The sequence below is a fragment of the Aquila chrysaetos genome, chromosome 9 (assembly GCF_900496995.4).
Source record: "Aquila chrysaetos chrysaetos chromosome 9, bAquChr1.4, whole genome shotgun sequence".
Classification (NCBI taxonomy): Eukaryota; Metazoa; Chordata; class Aves; order Accipitriformes; family Accipitridae; genus Aquila; species Aquila chrysaetos.
Genome location: NC_044012.1, coordinates 2,771,736 through 2,799,127, shown reverse-complemented (window position 1 = coordinate 2,799,127; position 27,392 = coordinate 2,771,736). Strand labels below are relative to the sequence as shown.

General features: G+C 45.1%; 1 protein-coding gene across 1 annotated transcript in view; it reads right to left on the bottom strand.

Moving 5' to 3' along the window:
- ZCCHC14 (zinc finger CCHC-type containing 14) overlaps positions 1-11,849 on the bottom strand; it is a 52,833-nt gene extending 40,984 nt beyond the window's left edge. Inside the window, exon 1 of the mRNA XM_030023878.2 lies at positions 11,140-11,849. Within this exon, the coding sequence (XP_029879738.1) occupies positions 11,140-11,703 (564 nt within the window). The 5' untranslated portion in view covers positions 11,704-11,849. The remainder of the gene's footprint in view (positions 1-11,139) is intronic.
- Positions 11,850-27,392: the final 15,543 nt, after the last annotated feature.

Here is a 27,392-nt window from a genome sequence, read left to right as displayed (position 1 = left end):
TTTCATTCCAAATTTTAAATAATTTTTTCCACTGACTTAAACATACCAATACTGCAAAGGTTTGGATTTGTTTAGGAAAAGTAAAATAATGAAAAATGTTCTGCAAATCAAAGTTTCATTTCCAAAATAGTTACAGCCTTTTTTATTTTAATTTGAGGCCAAGCAAAACAGAGGAACAATAACCCATCAGCTATGAACTGCAAAAGATACCGTCCTGGGAGGTTTGGGATAAACACTGGCAAAAGCTTAACAGTAGATACCCAGAAAGGACTTGTTCAAATTCAACTGTAGAAACTCAGTGTCAGGTAAATTCTGGGAGGAATGTTCATCATATCTGAACACTACTGTTAATCACTAGTTTGGGCTCAGCACAAACAACTACTAATAAGTAGTCACCAGATTCCGAAAAAAGAACAAGGCATTCCAGTGAGATAACGCTTCTGAGAAGTGGTAAGCAAATTGCTTTGGACCTTTTAGTAACTGCAACACCTCTGAAGAAAGCCAAAGTGCCATTAAAGAATAAGCATCTGCCTTTCAAGAACTGCTAAAGGCTTATTTTCTAAAGCAGTAACGGTCCACAGTAAAGGCAGATAAGCTGGCATCACAGAAACCAGAAATGTTCAGGCTATATATCATAACAAACCACAGGAGTGACATTTTATAAATGCAGAAAAAAATCATGAATCATTCAAGGTCTAAGAGGGTACAGCACCAGGCATTAACAGAAGACTTTGGACTTTTCAACTGAAGTTACTTGAAAACATCAGCAGAAGCAGTCCATGAAGAGTAATCAAATACAACAGCAACCCCAGAGAGTTAAAGCAATATTCTTCACCATGCCTAATCTTACCCTTTGCACAGCATTTTCTAGAGGGCCAGGGAGAAGGGAAGCCCTCTGTTGCACCTATCCAGTTTCATTAGATTGTTCATAAATTGCTTTAACATCAGAGTGGCCTGTAGGTTTATTCAATGACTCTAGAAGATGCACCACTCAAATGGGTGCAGAAGAGATTCTTAAACCATTTTTACTCAACTTTAATATTGCATCTACTCCGTCTATAGCAAAGCATCTGGCTCACAGATGAACTTCTGATCTTCCAGATTAAAACCTAACTTGTCTCTTGAATTTTAAGTTAAAGTAGTAGACATAACTGGAAATAAAGAAAATTCTTCGCTACATAATGACTAACTGAGGCTCAGCCCGAGTTCTTCTGTGCCTGATTCTCCATAGTAATAAAGACAGTATCAAAACTGGTATCAACTACTGAAAAGCACATCCTTCCCAACAAGGGCTAGACAGAAGGATCACAGAATGCCACCCTGAAGCCCTGCACCCCAGGAGTTAACCAGCAAGAGAAACAATTGCTTTGACTCAGGGGTCAAGGACAAAAATGTCAAGGCATCAGAAATCATTGCTAGAATTTCAGCCATTACCACCACATTTTTCCCTTTTCACCTGCCAGCAAACAGTAACATTTTTTTCAGCAGAGTGCAGTGATTTTCTTCTCGCAACAGAGATGTACTAACAGGCACGTATCTTCTTGGGACAGCAAAAAAAGTTCTAGAAAGCTCTCCAAAACCCTTGATCCACCAAAAAGCACATAGAAAAATAAAAATAAAAAGCACACAACAAAATCACCGGGAGCAGTTACTTCAACAGGGGATGTTTCTCTTTCTACCTGAATTGGCTCTGCCACTATCCAAGACAGTGGAAGTCAATATAGAAAATGGTAAATTTGTGAAGCCAGATTCAGTAACTGTTAGCTTTTCTCCCCAGGGTCAATGCCTAACATTTAATATAGCAAAGTCTTTCATAAGAATAACAGGACTGATAGAAGGCAATCTTAACGTGGTAAGAATTTACCAAAACAGCAACTATATGTTCCTTTTAAAAATAACTAAACAGAACACAGAAAATACATGGTTTAATAGCCAAATATTTGCTGAGTTCGTTTGAAGTGGAACCAATACTAAAACTCAACATAGCTTTCTACCTGAAGTGTAACATGACTTATAATTTAAGGAAACAACGATACAGGATCCGAGGGAATAATATACTGATTTCTATACCTAGTTAGATATGAAATTTGGGTCATGCATTACACAGGAAAAGTGAACAAAATATAAAAGCAATGAGTCAGTTAAGTGAGATACTAGGGCTGCAGGTAAAAGCCACATGAACATATTCCGCCACTGATCACACAGGAAAACTTTTTCACATGATGTTCAGTTTTCAAAAGTGGCCAATGATATACTGGGAAAGTCCCACAGATAAATGCTTCTGCCAATACTTGCTTTGGAAGTCTCCATTAAAAAATGTTTTTCATAATCGTAAACTGGCCTCCACGCTTGAGGCTGATGCAGATAACATGTAAGAGTGCACTCGGGAATTGGAGTACTGAAGTCTGGGGGCGGGGGGGAAACCCAGTCAACTCTATTCACTCCTGCCAGTTTCATATTAGTGAGTATTAACAGCAGCTTATTTTGAGGTTAACACCAAGGTCTTTAATGCAGTGCAATCCTGTTTGCAAAAATGCTCCAGCAGAAGCTTGATGGCAAGGATACAGCCCTTGCATGCTTAGGCAGATAAGGTGCTATTTCCCAACACAGGGACATAACTCAGGTTCCCAAATAATTTGAAAAAAATGCATTGCTAACACTTAGATGTCAGTCTACTGATACACGAGACTGTTCAGTAGGCCAAGTCTGAGCCAGAAACAAGAGCAACCAATGCAAGGACCTGAAACTCAAAGCCCACTGAGACTACAAAACCAGGAGGAGCAAGACTAAGCAAACATCTTCTTAGTAGCAAAAAGTCATTAGTCTGTCCAGCTGCTTGTGAAACCATAGCCTCAGGCACCAGTTCTGCATTTTCTCATATATGTGAATACCTGACTGTTCTCCCACTAGAAGAACAAAATTAAAAACTACTCCTTTCGAAGATCTGAGCTCTTCCACAGGGATGTTTAAGGAACACTCACAGACACGCCCAACTTTTCACATACCTAGTAAGTCCTCAACACCTCTCAACACTTAAATTTACACATTTAGTTGCTTTGTTGGACTGGGACATGAATGCAACTGGAAGAGTTTGGTTTGTGCTAGAAATTCATGCAGTTCCAAGAGCCAAGGTCTACCAAAAAAAGATGTAGGCATCAGGTGCAATCAAGTCAGGTGTGTCCACATTTCTCAACAGCTACAACAGGTCCCACACCTATTCTCATAGGAATTCGGTAAAAAGGTATCCATCTTTGAACACAAAGGGTGAAGAGGCAATTCACAGTGAAATGGGATAATAGATCAGATACTTTTGTCCTGTGAGACTATTACTGGAATGAAATGAGGCATGTAGTACTTAAATGCTACGGGACAATCACACTCCTGCTACAAGGCTCCATTATAAATTCAGTAGAGCAGACAGACCAAAAAAGTCTCGGTTGTATTTTATAGACTAAGTAATTTCCACTAAATATCCTTTGCTTGAAGAATTGTGAATACTTTGTTAATACTAGGAACATAAATCTACCACAGGGTAACTGGACTTTAATTACATTGCGCTGCATGTTTGCCATTCAAGACAGTTAAAAAGCATTTGAAAACACCTGGCAACTCTAGTCTTTGCAAAGATGTGTGCTCACCCCGCAAACCAAACAAGTGAAGCTGCGCTCTGCAAAGAAGTTTCAGAATTCTTTAGTATTAGCTAATGCAATGTTTTCTGCCACCACTAAACAGTCTCCAACAGTTAACCATATGAGCTTGCCAAACAGGCAGAATACATGGGATTTCCTGCTGAAAAGGTACACTGAGTTCAAGTTTGAACTCTAAAGGGAAAAACTCTCTATAAAAGGCAACAGGAAAAAACCCCAAGTATTAATACAAATAAGCTACAAAACAACAGCCTTTTTCATCTACCTGATCTTCCATGACTTACTATAGCTTACTGGACAAGCTTCAAGTGCAACCAGTTCACTCACACTGAACTAATTTAAGGCACTTTCATTCTAGACTTCGGGTGCACCAGGCATATTTCAAGAGACAGATGACAAGAAAGATATTTTTCCTTCAAACTAAAGAAATCAAATCTGAATTTTACAAACCAGTCATTAAAAACACCTCGAAATCAAAACAGGTAACTGCTTATAACCAGACCTTGAAAGAGATACTACTGCTCTATATCCCAGAACTGATGTACAAGTATATTCCCGTTTCTTCACCTGAATGCCACCAAAAGCTAAAAGCATAGCCACCAGAAGGGAAGATTACCTTACACTTCCCGAGAGAGAATTCAAAGTGTAGCATGGTCCTATCTGCTACACAAGCCTTTAATGACATCTGCCTTTAAAATGTTAATATTATGTTGACTTTAGAGCCACCACGTGGGTGGGAAACTGCCCCCACAGGGCCAGTACATACATGTGGGAGGTAAACAGATAGTCAAAGAAACAATTCTAAAATCTGCTGAAGTATAATCCAAGCAATGATACCATAAGCCTTTCCCTGGTAGAATGGTTCGTTGCCACTCCGGTCTCTACTGCAACAATTCACATATTAACAAGGTTTTCAGAAGTTATCCGACAAGTCACAAATTCACTGAATTGTATTTCTCCCTCCTCCCCTCCTCAATACCCACTTAAGTAACAGCTTGAGTGTAATAAAACTACTTATGGTGGAAAAAAGACGACACTGGAAAAGAACTCATAATATGCATGAAAAATGTTTGCTTTCACTATTTATCGTCACGACTTGGCAGATCTTTAAAAGCAAAAATCTTACTCTTAAGTAATTGATCTTATTATTTCTGGACCACTTCAGCTATTTACAAAAATCCTGCAACTCTATACTGGCCAGAACACCTGTTAAAAAGTTTATACCTTCCAATGCTTATTATTGGATAATCATACCAATGGGACCAAAGGAAAAATTCTATTTTAGCATAAAGCAAGAGCAAGGAATTTAGATGTTTGCTCACTACAAAACCCATACAAAGAAATACAGATCTGGACCACATCAACATCTCTTTGCTACAGTTAACACCCATTTCAAGTCTAAATAGGGAACAATTTCAATTCAACTTGCTTCGATTCTTTTGCCGAAGAGTAAAGTCAAATTCTAGTTTAAGCCTGACAATGGTTCTCATTTCTACAGACAAATTAGATCTAGCATTTCTATAATAAGATTCTGTGTATTCACAGAAATTCTTATCTATATTCTTGGGAATAACATTCCTATATTTGCTTTTTTTTAGGAGAAAAAGGACTCAAGAGCAAGTAGTAAAATTAACACTGCAGTATTTGAATATAGAAGATGACTATACATGTCCCTTTACCAGAGCACACTTAAAAGTATCACAGGTACTGCAGCACTGAGGAGTCCACAGAAGAATAAGAGCTCTACCCTGCTGGAAAGAGGCAGTGCTGTATCTAGTATCCAGCTAAAAGATGACAGGATCTCAATTTTAGCAATTCAAACATTTAAAAAAAAAGCTAAACCAAATGGTTAAATACTTCCAAACAAGGATGCTGTTCAGTACCTTTGAAGTTAGACACTGGAATGCTTGTTAGGTGTGGTTAACTACTGCTGGCTCTGCTTTTCCAAGTAGGATCTGCATACAGCTTGTACATTGATTCAATTAGAACAGTTTGAAGTCTGGTACAGTTCAAAATGTCCAACACCTTACAATAGGCATTTTTATTCCAGAAGAGATGAGGCCTTCTTTAATGTTTCTTAACTTACAACTAACAGTTACAAGGTAATTAGTAGGGGAAAAAAAGTAAATTTTAAAAGTGGAATGCACTCTTAAAACAAAAACTTCATTTGGCCTGCACAAAAAATGGGAAAACAGTTCACAGAAAAAACAACTTCATTATTAGCTCAACACAAATTTTTTTGGCTGCTCTGTCCCTGATATTTGGATGTACAGTCGATTTCCCAAGCAAACTAATTTAGGTTCTTAAGTTCAAGTTCATCACATAACATATGATTAGGCAAAGTGAATTTGGTGGTAATTAATACTGTTACTACATGAGACCATTGTCTTCCAATGATTCCTTTGTATGTTAAGCTAATTTCCAAAAATGCTGCAGGTTTGAGACTGAACCATTTTATCATAGTCACAAAAACTTTCAGACAAGAATATCTGTAAGAAATGAGCCAGAACTGGAAGCCTCACATTTCTTAACTGGAACATCAAGAGGCATGTGTAATCCATGTTGCCTCAAGTACCCAGAATACTAAAAGGACATGCAAAGATTAGCACATGTCACTAGCTGGAAGCTACAAGACCTGCCCCTAGAGCTCCCAAGGCTAGTTTCATGTGTTTTTGAAAAATGAGATCATTCCTGAGATAGCAACTACTGATATCAGTGAGTAAACAACTCTAATCCTAGCTAGCAACTGCTATTAACATGGTAATCTACTAAAGCTATGAAATACCTTCAGTGGCTTAGGAGGCTAAAAATTAGGTTTTTCATGATTTATTCTATCCCTACAAAGCTAGTATATAAGCCATAATGGCAGCTGACATAGATCACTTAATAGCTAGATTGCTTACTCTGTGAGGACTTAAGGACTCAGTTTCAACCCAACAAGTAATAGCTTTTTCCAACTCATCGTTCCACAGATGAAATAAAAATCTCTGAATATTTCTGAAGGTGGAATATATAACTTCAATCACCTGTAGCAAACAGTGCAGAAAAGTGAAGGTATTTGAAATGGACCCCTTAGAACATCAGCTCTACACAGCTCCTAATACACAGTCTTCAGTTATTTCTAAGTTTTAGATGAGCCTATGGAATTAGCACGGGTGAAAAATAGCATCTTATGCTATAAACTTGAAATAGCCATTGGTGCAGTATTTGGAAGCTGACTAGGCAAGAGCCCTTTTTCCCATTCACAAGATATCAACCTGAAACAGCCACATAACTACAGTGTCACTGACTCTTATTTCCTTTCAGCTGCAAACAAACTGTAGTCAGACCTACTATTTATGACCCTGGTTCTGCAGCTGAAGCTACAACCAGATCATCACACTAACTGCAGCAAAGAGCTCTTGTCAGTCAGCTAGCAGAGCAGGCGCTAAGTAGCCAAAGCATTATCTTATTTCCCTGTTTTTACAGAAGGATCTCAGTGAGTAGATGAAACAACTCCAAGAAATACAAGGTGACAGATTCATGAATAACTTCTCCTCTAGTTCTGGAAGTTATGTCCTCAGTGCTACTAACACACGTAGACTTCTTAAGAAAAGAAGTCAGCCCATGCAGAGATTCATATTATGTCTAGATGAGTGCCAGTATCCAAGTAGGTCCTGGTATGTCATTACCTACAAAACATAACCCTAAGGCATTCTGTAGAGACAGCATCACTACAGCCTCAAAGCAACCAAGAATGAATAAAAACATTAAGTTTTCACCCACAGCGAAAAGAGATGTTCGTTGTCAAAAGTTGTACAGAAGAGAAGTCTGAATGGGTGGTTCAAGATGTTGGGAGACAATTTTGAGACATTTCTCCCCTCTCTGTGGGTCACAAATTCAGTAGTGGCAATTTGCCTATCAAAGCACCTGGATGCGTACACACCACACACAGCAGGAGACATTTGGCTACTGGTTTTCATGTGCCCTGATGCTTCCAGCTCCCCCTCCTCTACAAAGAGAGCAGCAGTTTGCAGCTCTAAGCACTATACATCAGCACAGAAATGAGCCTTCAGATGCTAGGCTCTGAGTGCTGGCCAGAAAACCATTCTAGCTTCTTTGTGGCAAAGGTATAAAAGACAGCTGAAGAGGCATCTTAAGGTGCAAAACCAGCCTGAAAACTCAGTTGCATCGTTTCCAGTTAAAAATAAGCCCATTACAGTTAATCCCAGGAACAAAAATTTTTAAAGACCTGATTCTTTAGATATATGCCTGCGCTTCACTTGAAGACAATTTGCACGGCTTCAATTTTTAAAAACTATACAACGACCTTAGATTTTATTTCTACAAGCAAAAAGTTTGAAGAATCCACAACTGAAGTCCTGCAAGCATTGGCACCATTCAAAACCAGAAGAAAATACAGGACAAGGGGCAGAAGTGATCATCTTTACAGAGACTAAAGCAATAGTCTGCTGTAGAGAGGGCAGCATTCTCCCTACTTAGGGCAAGTTCATTTTGTACTATCAAGTAGAAATCATGAATCTAATAATTACTGACCTACTTAAAGGCAGCCACAGCCACCTTTTACTGTAAAGTTAAGATTCATATAATCCAAGAATAATCTCAAAAAGCACAAATTAAAGCAAAAGCATATGGGCAGCTGTTTTGAGCCTCCCTGTAATCAGCAATTGCAGCAGACAGTGAAAGACAACAGCAAAAAGCAGTGGCTTGCATCACTAATCAACTTTAAATGTGTTCACCTACCCCAAAGGAACTTGAAGAATCATGAAATGTTTACAATAATTTTGTATCAACTGTTCAGTCTCTTCACTATTATACATAATTTATTTTTGAGAGATTTCGCTGTAAGATGTGAAGGAGATAGGAGGTGGAAAGAGGACTGCAAGCTCCAAGCCTCTGGAAAAAGGTTGTAGCTACTATCAAGTTGGGTCATATTTTAATAGGACTGACTAAGCAGAAGCAGCACATTTCCATTTGTTTCTGGAAAGAGAACAAAGGCACCGTTCAACTTTTTTGTTGCATCTCCCAGAATAAACAAGTTAAACATAAATCATCAGAAATTGTAATGGACTTCTCGTTATACAGAAAAACAGGTAGCCACACAAGCATCAGTCCCTATTCCCACACTCAGCACAAGGGAAACGCTGAAAGATAGCCCTGTTCACAAAGAGCTCCCTATTTGCATGCCATTACACATCCACTCCATTCCAGCTTCCAAAAGTTTCTCAGGACCTCAAATGGTGACCACTTCTCCAGCTCATTTTCTAAGGATGAGGTCAAAGAGGTTTGCGCTTGAGAATCTGGGAGCAGCATTCATACAATTTGACACACAGCGCTGACTTCAAGTACCAGTTTAGTGTAGCTCAAGCTGTAGTAAAGCAACAAGAGTGATGAGAAAGTGCTGGCACTGGGGAAGAAGTTCTCCTCCAATTCTGAAGAGGACGAAGAGTGCAGGACTCTTGGCAGGCAGTTGCCCAGTGCAGCTCACTTTCTCTTGACATCTGCATTGTTTTTTTTCTAGGTGATGTTACAACACAAGTATTGTCACAACACAACTTGGTAACATCACAAGATCTAAGTCCACAGTGTTGGAATTTATTTGTGCATATTTAAACAGGGCTGGAGAAAGACATTGTTTTTTCCACTTGCTTCATCCAACTCCTGTTTTAAGCCAACTGCTTACTCTAAAAGTAGCAAAATTATCCAGCTATCAACATTGAAAAAATTTAACAGTCTTGAAAAAGGAAATCTGCATCTGTTCAAACAAAATGCATATTCAAGAGACTGTGAAAGCAGTCACCTTTTTTGTTCCCTCTCAACTATTCTGTACTTAGTGACCAGTATTCTTCAACACCAGTTTCTTAAAAAAATGTATTTTTAAAGAGACAAACCCTTCAATGAGTTCAAAAGAAAAAAAAACAATCATCAATTGACTGTCCTGTATGCCTTACTACTGGCACAAAAAATGGTAGGATGGATTCTTCGTCCATCTTAGATTGACATAAATAGTGCTGGAGTTTTTCAGCTACATAAGTCGCACACTATTTGTGAAGCTTTGAATGCATACTCTAAAAAATGTTCCTGCCTGTGTAATCTTATCTTTTTTTTTTTTGCTCATCTTATTTGCAGAAAACTTGTATGTGATTTACAGTCTTTCCTTTCAAAGATGTCCATGCATCGTTTTGAATAAGTGAAGTTGCAAGTAGTTCAGTATCTGAAAGGAAGCTTTTTCTGGTTTTAATTACACCCTTCTACACTGTGTGTGAAATATTCTTTCCATCTATATTTTATGCACATAGAGGTTTAAACCCAATAAAGAGGCATTCCCATACCTTGTTCTTTCCCCTTAAAGCAGGGGAACAAGCACTGTTTAAAGACATAGGAAGGGAAGATTAAGAGAAATATGAAGTTTAGTAATACTCATCTAAATTTTACAATTAAGGCAGCTGTAGTCAAAGAAACATGAAATTGGAAGGAAATCTGAATTCAGGGGAAGACCGAGCATACATTTCTGTCTTAGTCCGAAATTCAATGCTCAGCTTAACGGAATCTGTCCTGAGCCCTCAAAAACAGCTTTGTTTAGGATACTACTCCAATATAGGGATTTTCATAGCCTTTAGGTATACGGCGTCTTTCCCAATAGAAGAGTAACACAGGTATTTGCTGACTGAGTCCGTACATCCTCAAAAGCTACAGCGTGGTAACTGATCACATGCACCCACTTAGCTGGTACTTAGTTTGAACTTTAAAGGAGGTTAAATTCAGTCAAGAAGACAGTTTGACGCCCTAACTTGTAGCAGGCTAAAAGCACTTAAGCAGTCAGTAACATATCTAATTACCGACAGCACCTCTTAAAATGTTACTGTCTAGCTTAATTGCTGGCAATTGAATGAACGAACAGCGAGTTAGTGACGGCGAACCACCGACACCAGGATCAATACCCGAGAGATTCAGGGTGACAGGCAACCACAACATTTAAGTTTAGTACCAGAAACTCGGAATGTTTGCCATCACATCCGTCTAAACAAAACCCAGACCCGCCAAGATGCCTTTGCCACTGGACAGCTACTCCCAAAGCCGATCCTCCTTTCCAACTTCTCCCAGGGAAACTTTTAAACAGATGCTTGTTCCCAAATCTAGAGATACTACGTGTTTGTTTCCCCTACTAAATCACTGGTTTTCCATGCAACTGGCAGGACTGTCCCCTCAGCAGATGTACGGCCAGAAGCAATCAGTTAAGGTTTATAGTGCTGCCTGTTGATCGGCTTGTGAACCTCTTCTCATTTAAATGTCGTGCGCCCATAAAAACTCCACGTATCCCCCCTTTTCGCCCTCAGTCGACCATCCCCATCACCAACCAAGCAAGTGATCTCTGCTAGCCTCTTAGGCTGCCATTTATCACTAAAAGAAAGGTTTAAAATCGTTGTTGAAGACACAACCCAGCGCCCAACTGCAGCAGTGCCATTACAGCGTGCAAAAGCCGGGTACCCACCTTATGGCAGCCAGGATAGGTTGCCATGGTGTTGAGGGTAGAGGTGCTGGGATTCTTGCTGGTGCTGGCCATGATATTCTGGATCTGGGTGAGCTCTTGCCTCAGCACCTGTTTCTGGTGGAAGCTGAAAGCAGGGTGGTTGGACGCCATGGTGAAGAGCAACAGGAACTCATCCCCCGTGCGGCCCTCGTTGAGTTGTAGCCCATAGTTGTTGATGACCGAATCGATGTGGGTGAGGGTACGGAAGAGGACCCCGGCCGCCTCTCGGTGGGCAGACCCGAGCAGGGCGAGAGAAACCAAAAGTTTGCTGCGCACCACCTCGTCCGTCAGGTTGGTGAGGCTCCCCAGGTCGGCGGGGTTGTTGGCCTTGATTTCGGAGTCGCGCAGGGAGTGGTAGTCCTTGCGGGCCAGGTCCTCCAGGCAGGCGCCCAGGAAGCGCAGCTCCAGCGGGATGCAGAGGTCCAGGAGGCCGCAGAGGAACTCCACGCGCTGCGGGGAGGGCAGCTCGGAGAACCAGCGGTACACGCCGTCCCGCTGCAGCCGCGGGCACCGCTTCTCCACCATGGTGCTTCGCCTACCCCCGGCCCGGAGGGAGCACGCCCTGGCGGGGGCAGCGGCGCCGAGGGCGGGCGGCAGCGCCCCGAGGGGGGCCCGCAAGGCCGGCGCCCCGACGCCCCCCAACCGGCCCCCTCCGCGCTCCCGCCCCCCCGGCAAACCCGCCCCCCGGGGGGCGAGGGGGCCCGGCGGCGAGGAGCGCGGGGGGCAGCCCCCGGCGGCGGGCAGGGCCGGGCCGGGCCCCCCCCCCCGCCTCGGGCGGCCGCCGGGGGAACAGGCCCGAACGCTGCTGAGGCGCGGCCTGGCCGCGGGGTCCCCGCCCGAGCAGGGCCCGGCGGCCCCGAACAGGCCTCTACGCTCCCGCGTCCTCCCTCACGGGGCGGCTCCTTCTCTCAGCCGCCCGCCGGTTGCCTCCATCCTCCGCCCAAGACCCGTCCCGCCGCGCTGGGCCCCGCCGGATCCGCCCCGCCGCCGCCGCCACAACCGCGGGAAATAATCCCTCGCCAGAAGGCTTGCGAGCAGGCGGAGGGGGACGCGAAGCCGCGCGCGCGCACACCGCCGGTCCGCGGCGGAGGGATCCCGCGGTGAGAAGTCCCAGCCGGGAGCGGAGCGGGAGGGAGAGAGAGAGAGACAGAGGAAGGAGCGATGGAGCGCCTTCACTCCCGGCCTGACCCCGCGGCGGGCCCCACCCACCGCTCTGCCGATTGGCCGAGCCGGCTACTCGCACCTGGGGATTGGCTGCCAGCGCGCTTTCCCCCCCCCCCCCCCCTTCCTCACGCACAGAAGCGGGATCGAGGGGGCTTGTCAATCGCCCGCTTTTTAGCCCCCTTTAATCCCTCCCCTGGGCGCTGATTGGTCGAAAGGACGCTTAAATAGGAGAGGGGCGGGAACAAGCGCCTTTTGTGTGCGGCCGTCTCTCGGTGGCGGGGCTGCGGCTCGCCTGAGGCGATGGGGACGGGGGGGGGGGCTGAGGCAGTGACACCCCCTCACACCTCCTTCAGGGCAGAGCTGTGCTTTGCCCTGCTCCAGGCTGACCCCGCGGAGGAGCTGTGGTGACTCAGTTGGGCCTGGGGCTCTTGTCCTTCCCTCAGGGCAAGGCCTGGCCGGGGCCAGCCGAGAGAGGTGCCTCGGGATGCTACCCTGACTGAATTCCTCAGTCACGTTTGAGCAGCTTCGTTCTCTCCTTCACAGTAGGCGCAGATGCAGTCTGTCTGCTGACTCGAAGAGCGCTACCCGTGCTCTTTGCTGCCTCCGGTGTGGTACATGGCTTTTTCCTGACTTTTCTGTCAAAATCATCCTCATTTCAGCCAGGAGGAGCTTTACGGAGTACCAGACGGAATGGCTACAATGCCCTCTTTCCTTTGCTGTTGTTTTAGGAGGGCAAAGAGCCTCAAGGATGGAGCAGAGGGGTGCGGTATGGCATCAGCTCCTGCTGGGTGCGTGATGCCAAAATCCTGATAAAGCTTTTGGCACCGACGTTTGCCTGAGCAGTCTCACCAAACCAAGCTGCGCTCTGCAGTCAAGGCCGATTTGGCAGTTGACTTCAGATTGTCTTTAAATACAGTGTGGAAACAAAAGAGACACCAAAGGCCTCTTAAAATGGTAATTCCCCCTGCCCCATTCCCACTCTCCATTCTAAACCCGGATTCTGGCTGACAGCAACGTAGCAATGCACATTTTGAAGCAGCTTTATCGTCTTCAGATTTGCCTATGGATTGCACGGATGGCATCCAGCAACCAAGAGGCGGACACATAACTTCTTTTTTTCGTAGTGTTTTTCCGTGGGACTCGGCTGTATGTCTGTTGTAGCCCAGTAGCCAGATTATGCATCAGCTAGATAAATGATACGGGTGGAGATGTTTAAGTGGTGCAGGCCAGGAATAACATTTTTAAACGCAGCCCCAGGCGGGCAAAGGATGATTCCAGACTTGATTTTTATATGATTGTAATCTTCTTGGAAGATGGACTGTGTGTTTTACTTTAGCAAGTGCAATACTGCTGCAATGCAGATAAACAAAAGAGCTAACATTGATGTTTTTAAAAGCACAATTGCATTTTGTCTTGAGTTGATCTTTATGGGATGCACACGATGCCCAAATGCGGGCGGCTTTGTCACATGAGTTGTGTGAACACTCGTGTTGGTATCATATACGAGAAACAGGCTTATTCCTTTGGGTGATGGTTTATTGAAAATCTCATTATACACCTTGCTAAGACTAACTGCTGCACCACAAAAATTCCAAATGCTGGTAGTTTATCCTTTTTTATTTCCCTGTGGAATATCGTGGACCATCAACTGCATTTATTGAAGTCCTACTGAAATGCAAGACTAAGCAGTCAAAGGACACTTACTGGGGTTGCATAATCTCATATATTGTAAAGCTACACAACTCTGCTTCTGTGTCGCAGACTCCTGCTGTGAAAGGGTCCTTGAATATCCCACAGCCTCTCCTTTCCCTGTAGTGATCCGTCATTGAGCGCAAACCATATGCACTTCCTTTTCCTGCTGTGCCCGGTATTGTCCATTGGAGGAAGGGATATGCAGAAAACAGAGGAAGTGCTCTCAGTCCCTTAGGAAAGGTTTGCATTGAATTGAAGCACAGGCCAGGCAGTAGGCGTAAGGACGCCAAGTTCTTTGGTGGCCTTTCTGCTTATGTTGCTGTCTTTATCCCAGCATTAATCTATCCTGAAAGCACTATGCTGTGCTCAAAGTCAGGTATCTGATGATTGCCTGGTCTGTAGCAAGGTGAAGGTTTAAACTTTTCTGCTTGGGAACTAGGTCTAAGCCTGAGCCCAAATGGAAGTTTGAATGTGAATTTTGCTGCTAAAGAATGAGTCTGTGGTTTACAGCCAGAGCAGAAATTGTTTGTTTTCAATGCCAGGCAGTAAAACAAACTCTAATCTCAAGTGTAGTATATGAACTTGGAGCCTTTTTTCTGATTAGAAGTGGCTTTGGGTGAAGCCCGAGGAAACCAAAAGGAGCAGGACATATAATTCTGTCACAAGCCACCAAGAATTCCTGGCTAGCCAGCGGGCAAAGCAAGGAACCGCCCTCAGCAAGATAAATCAACTTTGTAAGAGCTCGTGTTACTACTTGCTCAAGACAGCGACTTGTGAGTGAAGGTCGTTCTGGGGTGCCTGTACAGCCATGTTCCCTGTAAGAGCACAGCCCTTGGGACACCAAAACTGGCTCCTTGTTTCATCCCCAGCTCATCCTATTTCCTGCATCTTCTCTCTTCCTGCAAATTCTCCTTGTGGATGTCTGAGATGAACAGCTGGGGAAGATTTTGTGTCAGAGTAATCAGTAAACAATAACTGAGAGTGCAGTTATTTTCCTCTTTTTGTATTTTCAGAACATGCAGAGGCTGTTACTGAATGTCTTGGTCAGGAGAGGGTCCATTTCTTCCACACTGGACACATCTACTTTAGTTCTCACCTGCTATCTTGAGGGTCTGAATTCTTGTATTTGGGTTTCCTCAATCCTGTTTAACAGGGAGCCTGGCTGAAGTGTTTCTTCCCTTTAAACAGCATGTCAGAACAAATGTAGCCAAATCCACCAACATAATTTCTTCTTCATGTGAGTTTGACTCAATGCAACATGGAATGTCCAAAAGCATATAAAAGTTAACTGAAATAATTCAGTGTGAGGTGGGTAACTGAGTCCAGTGTGAAAGGAGCTATTTCACTTTTTTATCCATCCACGGAGTCAACAGGAGATGAGAATCTCTACCATTGAAATGAGAGGGGGAGCTTTGTTTAGGAGGCTGCTGGTTAAAAGGCCGGTTGTGTTACCCAGATCTATCTTGTGCCCAATGCTCCCAGCCCACAGGACTCCTCCACAGGGACCTTTTCAGAGCTTTTGTCTATCACATTTTAAAAGTTCTCCAGTTCCTTTAGGAGGCTGTTCAACACGTGTCATTAAATGGGCAGAAGTTTTTGAATGTTTGGCGTTTTTAAACCTCCTAAATGTGGCTTAAATCTTAGCACTTCTGCCAGGAATTCAGCCTGGAAATTCTAAGTCTTCTACAAAAATGACGATGAACCTGCTGCTGTCTTGGTCTCGCTGGGTATGAGTTAGCTGTGATGGGCATCCTTCCCTCACGTGGGCTCCACCCCAAGCCAGCTTTCCCCCATTTTGGGATTGAATGCTGTCCCAGGACAATACGCTGAGAGAAAGCAGACTTGTGTATATCGATGTACGTAAAACCTGGCAGACCAGCTCTGTGTTGTTTTGAGTGGGACCTCTGTGGACTTTCACCCTGGAGCTGCTGGCTCCTAGTGTAGTACTCAGCACTACCTCCTTGCATTTCCTCTGCTCAATCCCACCTCGCACAAAGTTTCCACGGCTGATCGTCCCCTGCCCTCCCTGGCTGCCCTCTTCCAAAACCTTGCTCCCCATTGCCAAATAAAACTGCCCATTCTGACCTGCCTTACGTCCACCTCTCGCATTCCTCTTCCCCACTCAGCCTCAGTGAAGGGACTTTTTACAAGGGCATGTATTGCTAGGACAAGGGGTAATGGCTTTAAACTGAAAGAGGATAGATTTAGATTAGATAGTAGGAAAAAATTCTTTACTGTGAGGGTGGTGAGGCACTGGAACAGGTTGCCCAGGGAAGCTGTGGATGCCCCATCCCTGGAGGTGTTCAAGGCCAGGTCGGATGGGGCTTTGAGCAACCTGGTCTAGTGGAAGGTGTCCCTGCCCATGGCAGGGGGGTTGGAACTAGGTGATCTTTAAGGTCCCTTCTGACCCAAACCATTCTGTGATTCTGTGATTCTAAGTCTTTTGATCCTGCAGCTCCACCCTAAACTCCCCCGTCTCCTTTTCTGCTGGGATGCCGTGAGTGACAAGAGCAATAGCCTTGCGTGCCGTCTGCGCCGTTATACGGAAGGGAAAGATAAATATTGCTATTGCATGTGCACTCAACTACTTCTGTGCACACGGGTTATTTCCTGTAAGGTTTCTCGCAGATGCTGGAATTGGAGCTCTTGGTTTTGAAAAAACAAACAAACCCCAGCTTTGAAGCACATAGAAAAATATCACGTGGGCTTTCGGGAAAAAAAAAAAAAAAAAAAAGGCAGCCAGATGTCAGGCCTGCAGTATCCCTTGCAGTATGCCTTTCAAGTAATAAACCGAATGCCTTTGGTTTGGACAGGGGTTGCGGAAGGTGTCCTTGCTGTGAGAGCAGCAAAAGCAGGATGGATTAAAGGCTGGCAGTGATGTGTCGGGGATGTGTGTGTGTGTGCACGCGTGTGTGTGCGAGTGTCACTGCCCTCTGCCGATAGACTCTGGCAGGCACAGACGTGTCTTTAAAATAGGGATTTTTCAGGTTTTTTTCCAGTTGAAGGCATAAGGGATAGACTTGCCTCTCCCTGAGTAAAGGTCCCCCCTCCACCACCACCCTGTCTCATCTGTCACCTTTCAAAATTCAAAGTGTGAGTCAGGCCTAAGCTTTCCTCGGCCCGTGTCCCCTGTGTCCCTTCCCCTGCGGGATAGCCCTGGCATGTCCCTTCTTGGCCGCAGAAGCCAGGCAGACCTTCTGGCTTTGCACAGTTCCCTGTGGGGCTTGCTTCAGCATGAAAATCCACAGTCCCTGGCAGCCAAAAACACTTCCCCCAGTTCCCTTCCCTTACTCCTTGCATCCGTCTTGGAAACCACTGCAAAAGAAACATTTTTGGTTTTCCCTGTCTGTCACTGCCCGTGCTTTGGCCTGTCCCTCCCTCTCCTGCTCTGCGTGGCTGGAAGGATGAGGATGTCTCAGCCTTTGCTGAAGCTACAGCCTCCCTGTGCCCACTGTCCCAGTCACAGGGCAGCTATTTCCTTTTGATTCCTGCTCTGAATTCTTCCTTACTTTAATCTCACCCCAGGAACGTCACATTTTGGGAGACTCTTTACAAAGCAAGGGTGTGTTACAATAATTTTCAGTTTCCTTTTACTTGAGCTAGCATAGCTGCTTGCCACGTCGGGGTCCAGGTTGCCGGAGCCAACGTTTGCCCCATGCACAGGGTGCTGCTCTGGCAGCCTGGGAGGGAAGTGCAGCAACCCGGAGTGGAGTCGTCTGCTCCTATCCACAGGCTGATTCCAACTCTCATCCATTACACAATGTTAATTTACTCTGTGCTACAGCCAAATCACTTTACAGCTGGAAAGGAAGGTCTGGAAGTATTTACTTGACTATTCCAGTGACATTCCTTGGGGTGTTTTCACATCATATCCCTCCTCTCTCTGCCTTTGGTCAGTATTCCACTAACCAGCTAGATGCATTTAAAATGCTCAAGGAGAAAGCACGAGGAAGAAAAGGAACGTGCACAAGTATTTACCGAATATGAATGTAAAGTTCAGTGTTTCTTTGCAGCATTTGAAATTCATGGTGCACTTGGGTACAGAAATATCAGCTCGGGCAAGAGAGATAATGTCATCTGCCCTACCTGCTAGCCCCACACTTTAAACACTTCTGGGCGAACTTCAAATATTTACATGTTGCGATGCGCACTGGAATTGCACGCTGGGGATGATTTCCTGAAGAAACCCACAAATAACTTCTGAATGACGACCAAAATGAGAAAATTGGGATTGGTTCACGGGCAATTCATGAATAGAAAAAGAGATGAAATTAGCTGAATGAACTGTTCATTATGCATTATTCAGCCAGCTGTACTAATTAGTGCCTTAAGGACTGTTCCTGTTCCCACTGCAGCCAACTCCAAAACTCCTTTTGATTTCGGTGGGAGCAGGACAGAGCCCTCGGAGAATGGGCCTGGTGCCTGCTTCCTCTGCAATGCCTTTCTTTTTTTTCTTTTACTATTGCTTATTGATTCCAACTTTTTGTGTCTTCTATTAAAAGGGCTACTTCTAAAATGTCCTATGTGGTGATCAATTAATCACAGGAAAAGAAACGTACTATCAGTCCCAGAGTGTGTGTCTTATGCCCGACGTGTTCTCTGAAGGGAAAGGTTTTTCGTATGTCTTCTTTTGCTTTGCTTTTATCCAGACTAAGTGGTACCAAGGAGCACAGAAGCTTGAAAGCCCTTTGGAAAACATGAATCAATCCATAAATGTCACTAGGGCAGAAGGTGCAGGAATTAAATGTTTGCACTCTGAGTCCAGAACTTGCAGCTGGGCATTTAATTTTTTTTTTTTTTTCCGTATAAGGATAACGGTTCTTTCCCACCAGAAAGTTCCTACAGCACAGTTTTTCTCTGAATGTGGCAATGTTAGAAAAAGACATCAGTTCAAACGGGTGCATGTGCCTCTGTCAGAGCTGCCTCATGTAAGACTTGCCTCAATAGCAGACTGCTTTGTCCTGCTTTCAGATTTATAACACGTGATATAGTCTGCATCGGTCTCTCCGTCAGACCAGTTGTGTTGGTGACCAGAATAACATGCTTTATATCTTGCTTTTCTTACCATGGGCAAGCCAACATCTTCAGGAGAAACAAAACCTGTTTCTGCTGTTGCTCATGGGAGACTGCAATGTCATTCCGCTTCCTATTTTATTCTGGGTTGCAAAGCCAATTAATTTGGAGAGGCAGAACTGCAGACCACCATCCACGTAATCTTTCCAGCTGGTGATGAGGCCAGGGAGAACCCAGACTGACGTTCAGATCCCAGGTTGAACTTGAAGAGATCACGTTTAAATGAATTATCCCAGTCTTGCTGCAGAGCCCTTCTGTCCCCCCAGACACCAGGCAGAGGTGTCTTCACTGGGGACTGCGTAGAGAATTGCTGGCCAGATAGCCGCTTCCCATTTACATGTAGACACATGCAATTTTTGCCTGGATTTTGCCCAAGTCTATCCATGTCGTAACAGATGTTTTTTTTCTCCCAGTTCTTCTGATCCCTCGGCCAGCAGCAACAATGCAGCTCCATGGTTCTGACGGTGGGATTCTGCCCCAACCTGACCCAGCCGAGGTGGAGCTGCTGGTGGCTTCCCTTCCCAGCAATTCAGTAAAATTGCCTGCTGGGGAGAGAGCAGAGGAGGTACCACCAGCTCAGCCCAGAGGAATCTCCACAGCCCCACTCTTTGGGCTTCTCTCCACAGACTGCCTAAAATGGATATAAAGGAGCCTCAGAATGGAATTTATTTTCTTCCTAAGACCATCCTTAAAATAACAAACACCAGAAAACTGGTGACATGCGGTACATCTGTTTGAATAACATGGACCTTCTGTCTGTAATAGAGGAAACTCCAAATAACTCTTTGATTTGTGTTTCCTTTCTTCTCCTTCCTCATCTCCTCCTCCTCACTACTGTATACAAATCTGTTCTGCAAGCTCAAAACCACCAGTTCTCTCTTCCCTGACAAGCTTGTTTTTATGCCATGTGATAGTTATTTAATTTCCTCTTTGCTGCTAACACAGCTAATATTTATCTTTCTTTATGGGATTGCGTCCTTGTTTATACGCTGATGTCAAGGGGTAAGGACAGCACTTCTTTAGATCCAGCAGACCAAATTCCTGCCCTCTGACTGCGTCTCGTGGAATAGCATCTTCCCCTGCAGGCAGTCCCGCAGCAGCCAACGGTCCCAGTTCAGAAAAGCAATTAGGATTAAAATATGTGTTTAAAGTTAGCACACATAGAAGTCCTTTTCTAAATAGGGACGCTCTCTAAAGCAGAGCCAGTGGAGTCACTGGTACAGCAGGCAAGGTTCAATATGCATAAGGCTATTCAAATCTGGCCCAGTGTTAGCTGCTTAATTGCTTCCCCAGAAACAGCGAAGCTGTGAAAACAACAGCTAATGGCCATTTCTCCTTCTTTTTTAAGACGACCATTTAAAAACAGAGTTTAAACATATGTAAAACGGAGGTTGCAAGGCACCGTTTCCAACAATTCGATTGAAATCAATACGACCCTTAGAAAAGGCAGGATCTTACCAGGCGGTGTGTTTTGTCAGTTTTCCTTTGTTCAAAGCTACTCTCTAAACTGAGTTAGGAACCATCTTTTCCTCATTAAATTTATTTCCTTTCAGCACTGATCCTTTCACTTCATTACCACATGCAATTTTTTAAAGCCCTCATAGCTAATATCACAACTATAGATCTAGGGTTTATTTATAGCCCTAAACTCCGCAGAGAGCTGTGTGTCTTGTTGCTGTGGAAACCAGGATTCTAAAAGTAAAAGGATTTTAAAGGGATTTTAGAAGAGACCTGCTGAATTTGAGTACTAGCTTTCACTTCGAGAGGTCTCTGTTCAACTGTGCCTTAAACTTACTGGTAAAATACATCCAACGGTCTCAGCTAGCCCTCAGGGAATACTGGTCCTCCATGCTTTTTTATGATCTGGCACTTTGCAGCCTGGTTTTTGCTCCCTGTTGTGAGACAAAAGATGCGCAGGTAGCTATGGGGGTGTTAAACTCTTGGTGTCAGCGATGGCACATTTACCAGGCTCAAGGCAGTTTGCTTTTTTCTTTCCCTTTCATTGTTTTGGGGGAGCCTTTTGCCAAGGGAAATACCACCTTACAGGCTGCTAAGTTTGCAAACCTCCTGCATGCTGCAGTAAATTCAGAGCGTTGAGACTGGGATGGATCAGTGTTTCCTGGAAATTAGATTTTACTGTATTAAACAGTTATTTAAATGTTTTTCTCTATCTCTGGGTATAGTGTGTAAAGGATGAAAGCGTGATTGATGGGCTGGGTCGTCCTTATACTCCGCGTCCTCTATTGGCAGGTCAGCAATGGACACACTCGTACTTGGCAGAAATGCCATGCTTTACCTGGGGCAGGGATCTCGCTGAGCCACCCAAGGAAAAGCCAGTCCTTCCCCATGGTCCATTTAGGGATCCTTAGACCGAAGCCAAGCTCCCGCACGAGATGCCAAAAGCCGTCAGCGTGACGTCCCCTCCGCCTGGCCGTGGGCTGCGTGAGGCTGCTGGATCATTGCAGGAACACTGTGCTTGCCACCACCCAGGCTTTTTCTGTGCCTCTAAATGTCAGGTGTCCCCCACCACTCGGGGACAATCTTTTGAGAGCTCTGCCAAAGGGCTGCGTGCAGGACTTCTCTGGCTATGGGTGTCACTTTCTAGCAAGAGCTAAGCTTTAAAAAACCCCTTGTAATTCTGTTTACAAACCAGCTCCAGAGCCCAGTCTAACCTGGGCAGAGATTTGAGATGCTCCCAGGCTGCCAAACTTGGAAAAATAACCTGGAAAATGCCACTCTATCAATGTGGCCGAGGGAGAGGAGGGGGAAAGGGAAGGACAGGCAATGTAACATGACTAGCCCACTGGCATGTGTCTTAAATTCACGAACAAGGCACAAATGTCAGAGCTGATTAGCTATTGCCTTGCATTTCCATAAGTAAAGCAGCAATCCCTGTGTGCGCTGGCTTCCAGGGCTTGGGGGGCGAGCACCAGGCAGCCTCTCCTTCCCCAGAGCAGCCTTGACATTTGTTCAGCACATTCTCCAGGTCCATGCTGGCACGGGGTGTATCGTGCCTGGCTAGAAGTTATTACTGTGATATTGGATTAAAAATAGAAATGCAGGAGCCAAGACTCACAGACCGAGGGAATGGTAATTCAGTGACTTATCTTTTCCATTAGAGGGTGCCAGGAACCTACTGTTGCTGTAAACTCCAGCAATCATGGAAAACGTGACTTTTTCCTGTACATTTTGGGACCAGGCAAAGCCGTGCCCATTTTGGGCACCCAATCTTCGTACTGCCCAACCAGGCCAACTAAAGTAACTTCACTGCCATGCTGAAATGCGGGAGGGGAAGAGTTGATGAGGCAGCTGTAAATCAAAAGCACGTTGGTATGTGACAGCCCGCAGCAAACTCAATGAGACGAAGACCTTCTCACACCACTGTGTGTGAACAGGAGCATCAGATGGGGATGGGAGAGGTCTTTACTGGGCTTCATGTGGTGCTGATGAGACTCGAGCAAAGTCCAGCATTCCCCACTTTAGATTGCCCCTATATAGGATGGACTTGCAAAGACCTGGCTTTGCTCAGCCTGGAAACAAGGGTTGTTAGGCTCAAAACACAAACCTGCAGGGTCGTGGCATCCTTTTGGATGCTTGTAAGCAAAAGGGGTGACTGACACTTGTCAGGGGTGGCCCCTGGGTCATCAGTCCCTCCTCAGAAAAGGGAAACCTTCCTGCAGCGCTTCCCAGTCCTTCAACTGTGAAATGTCGGGGGTGTCTCCTGGATCTCACCTGCACGGTGGGTGTTTTACGGGGCAGAGGTGTGTTTTGAAGCAGTGAATGTGGAGAGCATGGGATGTCCACACTGCCGAGGGATTCTGGGCACTGTTTGAATGTAAATAGGAAATCACCATTAAAAAACGCAGTATTAACCACAAAAAGTGAAAGAACAAGTCGTAGCTCTAGTGGGTGTTGCTCTGGGAAAAATAGTTTATATGTTTATTGCTTGTCATCCTCTGGGTCTAGCTATGAGGGCAGACAGTAAAGGATGGGGCCATCATCTTCTAGTCTGCGTCTGCCAAAAATCACCCAACCTCAGCTACAACACGAACCACCTAATTATCAAATGGGCCAGCCTGAGATCTGTTCTGTACACATACACCCAGCAGTATTTTAACCCTTCCTTGGTTGGAGGGGTGTGCACAGCTCAGCTCTCAAAATGCAGTGGGTTTGACCACCGGAACAACTGACGGGACTTGGTCTCTACTTCTCAACACAGGTGTTGCTAAATTATTAGCAACAATCATCTACAGGGTTAAAAAATGGCAATCCAAAGAAGTTAGGAGATCAGTCTTAACAGCACGAGATTAAAAAAATAAGAGGAATTTTTAAAAAGGGAAAGCAACACAGTCCTCCCAATTTGGGCTTTTGAAAAGAAATGCAGACTTTGGGAGGCCGCATGGCAGAGCGGGATGAAAGTCTCCTTTTTGGTTTTGAACCTTTGGAAAAACGATCCCAAGATCTATAGTTTTGTGGAAGAAGTGTTAGTGAAACTATTCAGATGTCGGTCCCTCCCAGCAGCGTGGAGATGCCAGCCGCCAACGGAAGGAGCTGAGATGGCCACACAGAGGACACTCGTTCCTGTATTTATGCCTGGTGCAGCTGCAGCGGGGCAAACTGCTGCTAACACATGGAAGAGGCAAGATGAAGCCTTGGGCTAGGAGATATCTTTGTCCTTGACCTGCCTCTGCAGTGATTCACGGTGCAATGCTGGGCAGATCCGTCCCCGTGCCTCGCTTTCCCCATCTGCCTGTCCAGCGCAGTGCTCTTCTGGAGCGCGTGGCTTTCTGGTGGACAAGTTAACTGGGGGGGTATGAAGCTTTTTGGGGTAGGTGGCTGGAAAGCGATAGGTAATAGCAGTGAGGGGAAGGGAAAGGTAATGTGTCTAGATCCCAAAGCCCAGAGCTGCTTGGCTCTGCGTCACACGCTGACAGCTTTTCCTGTGGACTTCAGCCAACGTGGCTCGGGGTTTGGAGCCGTCTGCTCCTGTCCCAGCCACAGTGGGTGATTCAGAGCAGATGGGATGAAGGGCCGACCCTGAGGCCCACCGGCAAGACTGATCTGTGCAAGACTGATCTGTGCTTTCCTGCCCAGGATTTCAGTGTAAAGCAGGAACAGCAGTGTCTTGACCAGGTGGGTGAGGGCTATGTCAGCAGCCAGCACACAGCCTGTCTTTTTCCCTGGTCCTTCTGGACCCGAAAGTTAGCATCACGTGCTTGCAATTATTTCTAGCTGACAGATGAAAAAACAGGGGTGGTAAAGGAGCAAGTGACTTCTCTGAGACAGCAGTTTTGCAATAAAACTATTCTTGGCCGAGTGCTGCTGTTTGCTGAGGCCGTCCTTTTGGTCATGGTGGTTTTCCCGAGGAAACTGTGGTTCACACGCGGTCCATGCGGAGCTCGGGCAGACCTCCATGGGCAGCCCATCTCCGGCTGCTCCCTTGCTGCTGTGGCCAAGGGGCAAGAAGAAACCCCGCACCCAAGCCTCCAGTCCCTCTCATACCTCTGAAGCACTCTGATTTCATGGGACGGGAATAGCAAATTGCCAGGCTGCAGTCACATCCTCATGGAAAGAGCCACCGAACGATGGTGTCATCTTACATTGCTGGAGCGTCTTTCTTCCCAAAACGATCCCGAAGCATTTTGTGGAGTAAATATAAACCAGAGGTATTTGAGGAGGAGCATGGAGTGGGACTCGTGGCTCGGAGTGGCACAACTCAGCGGTTTAGGATAGGAAAGGAAAATACTCAGAACATCTGACTGCATCGGAGGGAGTGCAGGCCGGCAGAATGTATAGTACAGCAATTGGCAAATCTGGGGCTTGGCCCAGAAAATAAACACAGGAAATACTTGAGACTGATGAAAACCATGGGCAGCCTGCTTTTGTTTAAAGAGGTCTTTCTGGGACACTGGAACAGATGCCTGTTGCAGACAGAGCGAGATCCAAGCCCTGTTCAAACTCGTGGCGAAACCTTCAGTGACTTCAGCTGGGCCAGGATTTCATTTCAGATGGTTCTGGTTTTTCCCAGGATGTGATTTCCCCTTTTTAGGATATGCCCCTCTGCCACCCTCTGCCCAGCAGGGAAAGCAGGCTGTTGCAATTTTGGAGGTTTGTACACAGATTTAGGGACAGATCCTGTATGGGGCTGAGTGCTGCCAGCATGTCAGCTGGAGCAAAGGATGCTCTGCAGCATTCCAGGGCTGTGTGCAAGCACGTAGGATCAATACATTCAGAGCTGAAGACCAAAGTTGAGTGCTCAGCAGCTCTGGTAATCAGCTGGGTGCCTGCATGTGGCTTGAACGCCAGTTTCTTCCAAATTTTCACTTTCAACAAATAACTTGGAGGCTTTTCATGCCAGAGTTTGACTTGGGCCCCTTACTTTAAAAATTCAGACCCCTGTATGTTCTTCAGTTCCTAATGAAGATGGCAGGCCCTGGGGTATTCAAGATAAGTGAGAAATTGAAGCAGATATTCATTTGGCACTGACTTTCAGTCTGAGACCTTCTCCAGAATTAACCATCCAAAATTCACAGGCTCTTGAAAATCCTGGTGTCTTTAATCACAAAGGAAGTTTGGAGGGAAGGGTCAAGTAATACTGGTAAATATGCGCAGAGGGTAAAGGAGGAGCTTGGGGTTGTTGTGAGAGGAAGAGCACTTCTAGGAGGTGGAAGCCCAAGGAAGATTTTATTCCTGGCTAAAAATGAAACTGGGTAAGAAATGAACGAGAGGGAGGACAGGGAAGGTAGCCTCCAGCTCCGCTCCTTTTGGGAAGCTCTGTTCATCCCATTGTGTCTGGGATGAGCAGTGGAGTTTCAGTCCAAATCCAAATTTTCCCCCACTTCAGAAGAGTTCCAGCTGGGATTTAGAAGCACTGTGTGCTCCTGGGATCCTCTGTTTCGGCAGGACCAAGGTGTGCATTTCATCACAGTGAAAATTCAAATACCCTTTTCTTCTTCATCCCTGCTGCCTCCCATGCTTTGTGCCTGGAGTGCCACTTGCCAGTGACAGCTGAATTAATCTGGTGGTTTAGGATTCTCACGGCTTGATTTCTAAATGTCTCGCTGTTCTAGGGTGACGTTCCTTTATCCCTTGCCCTTTCTTTTCCTCCTGGATTATCCCATGTTAATAGGTACCATGTAATACAGTCTGTTGTTAACTTCTCCTGAATCCTGCTTGCTGATTCCTTAAGCAGATCTTGAAACCCCGTGAATCTGGCTTTGAGTTTTGTGGAGGTTTGTTTTGTGCTTTGCTTTTTTTTTTTAAACATAACGCCTGAAATGTGTAGGATAGCTTTCTACTCCAGCTTTTGGGAAGCAAAGGAGTTTCATGTGTTTAGACAGTCTAGACACGCTATTCCAGACTGCAGATTGCATCTGCTTAAATCCCCTACAAAACAGGCCGTAAAAAAGAAACCTTGTTTGAAAAACTACATCAAATATGGAATAAATCCTTCAATAGCTGTTTATCTGCTCAGAAAAAAAGATCCTTGAACACCCTTGTGTGACAGTATTTCATAAGAAAAGAATATGAGTAATGTCAACTTTTTTACATCACTGTGTCTTCTTGCTTCAATGAAAGACTTTTCTTCTTTGTTATGAATTATAAATCTCTATTCTACAGTCCAAACAATTCTGGGAACTACTGCCACTGGCTTTCTGAACACAGGAAAATACACTGTCCTTACCATTTGCAATGCTCAAAGCGTTTCCAAACATTCATTATTCACATAGAAATTCGTACATTAGAATCTCTATTAAACTGAAAGCGTAATCCCTTCTTTCTAATCAGGTGCCAAACTGCTTCATTACTTGGTTGATTCCTGAGTGTCCACGGTTTTAAGCTTAATGTTTGGCTTTGCTGAGGCTGGCAAGTGGCAGGCGGTCCTGTGGAGAGGACAACCCTGCCTAAAAATCCTGTGGTCTGAGTTAGTAACAGGAGCGGCTGTGCCGATGCACGATGAGCTGCAGAGCACTGATAATCTGCTGTTCTCTTGCAAACAGTGAAGGAGCCTTATTTCTTCCATCAAGAGCAAATCCCGATCCTGGGGTTCAGAAGTGGCACCTTTTCCAAAGGGGCAGACCAGAGGAGTGGGTGTTTCTTTCCAACCATGACTGTGTGACAGCAGCGGTACTGCCTTTCTGTGTGACCTTTGCCAAAATGTGTCGTTGGTCCCTGCCTCAGTTTCCCCATTGGCAAAATCAGATGTTGGTATTCAGTCCATTGGGAGCTTGAGAAAAAAAAAAAGGCATTTTCGCTAATACTCGCAACCCTCAGCTCTAGATGTC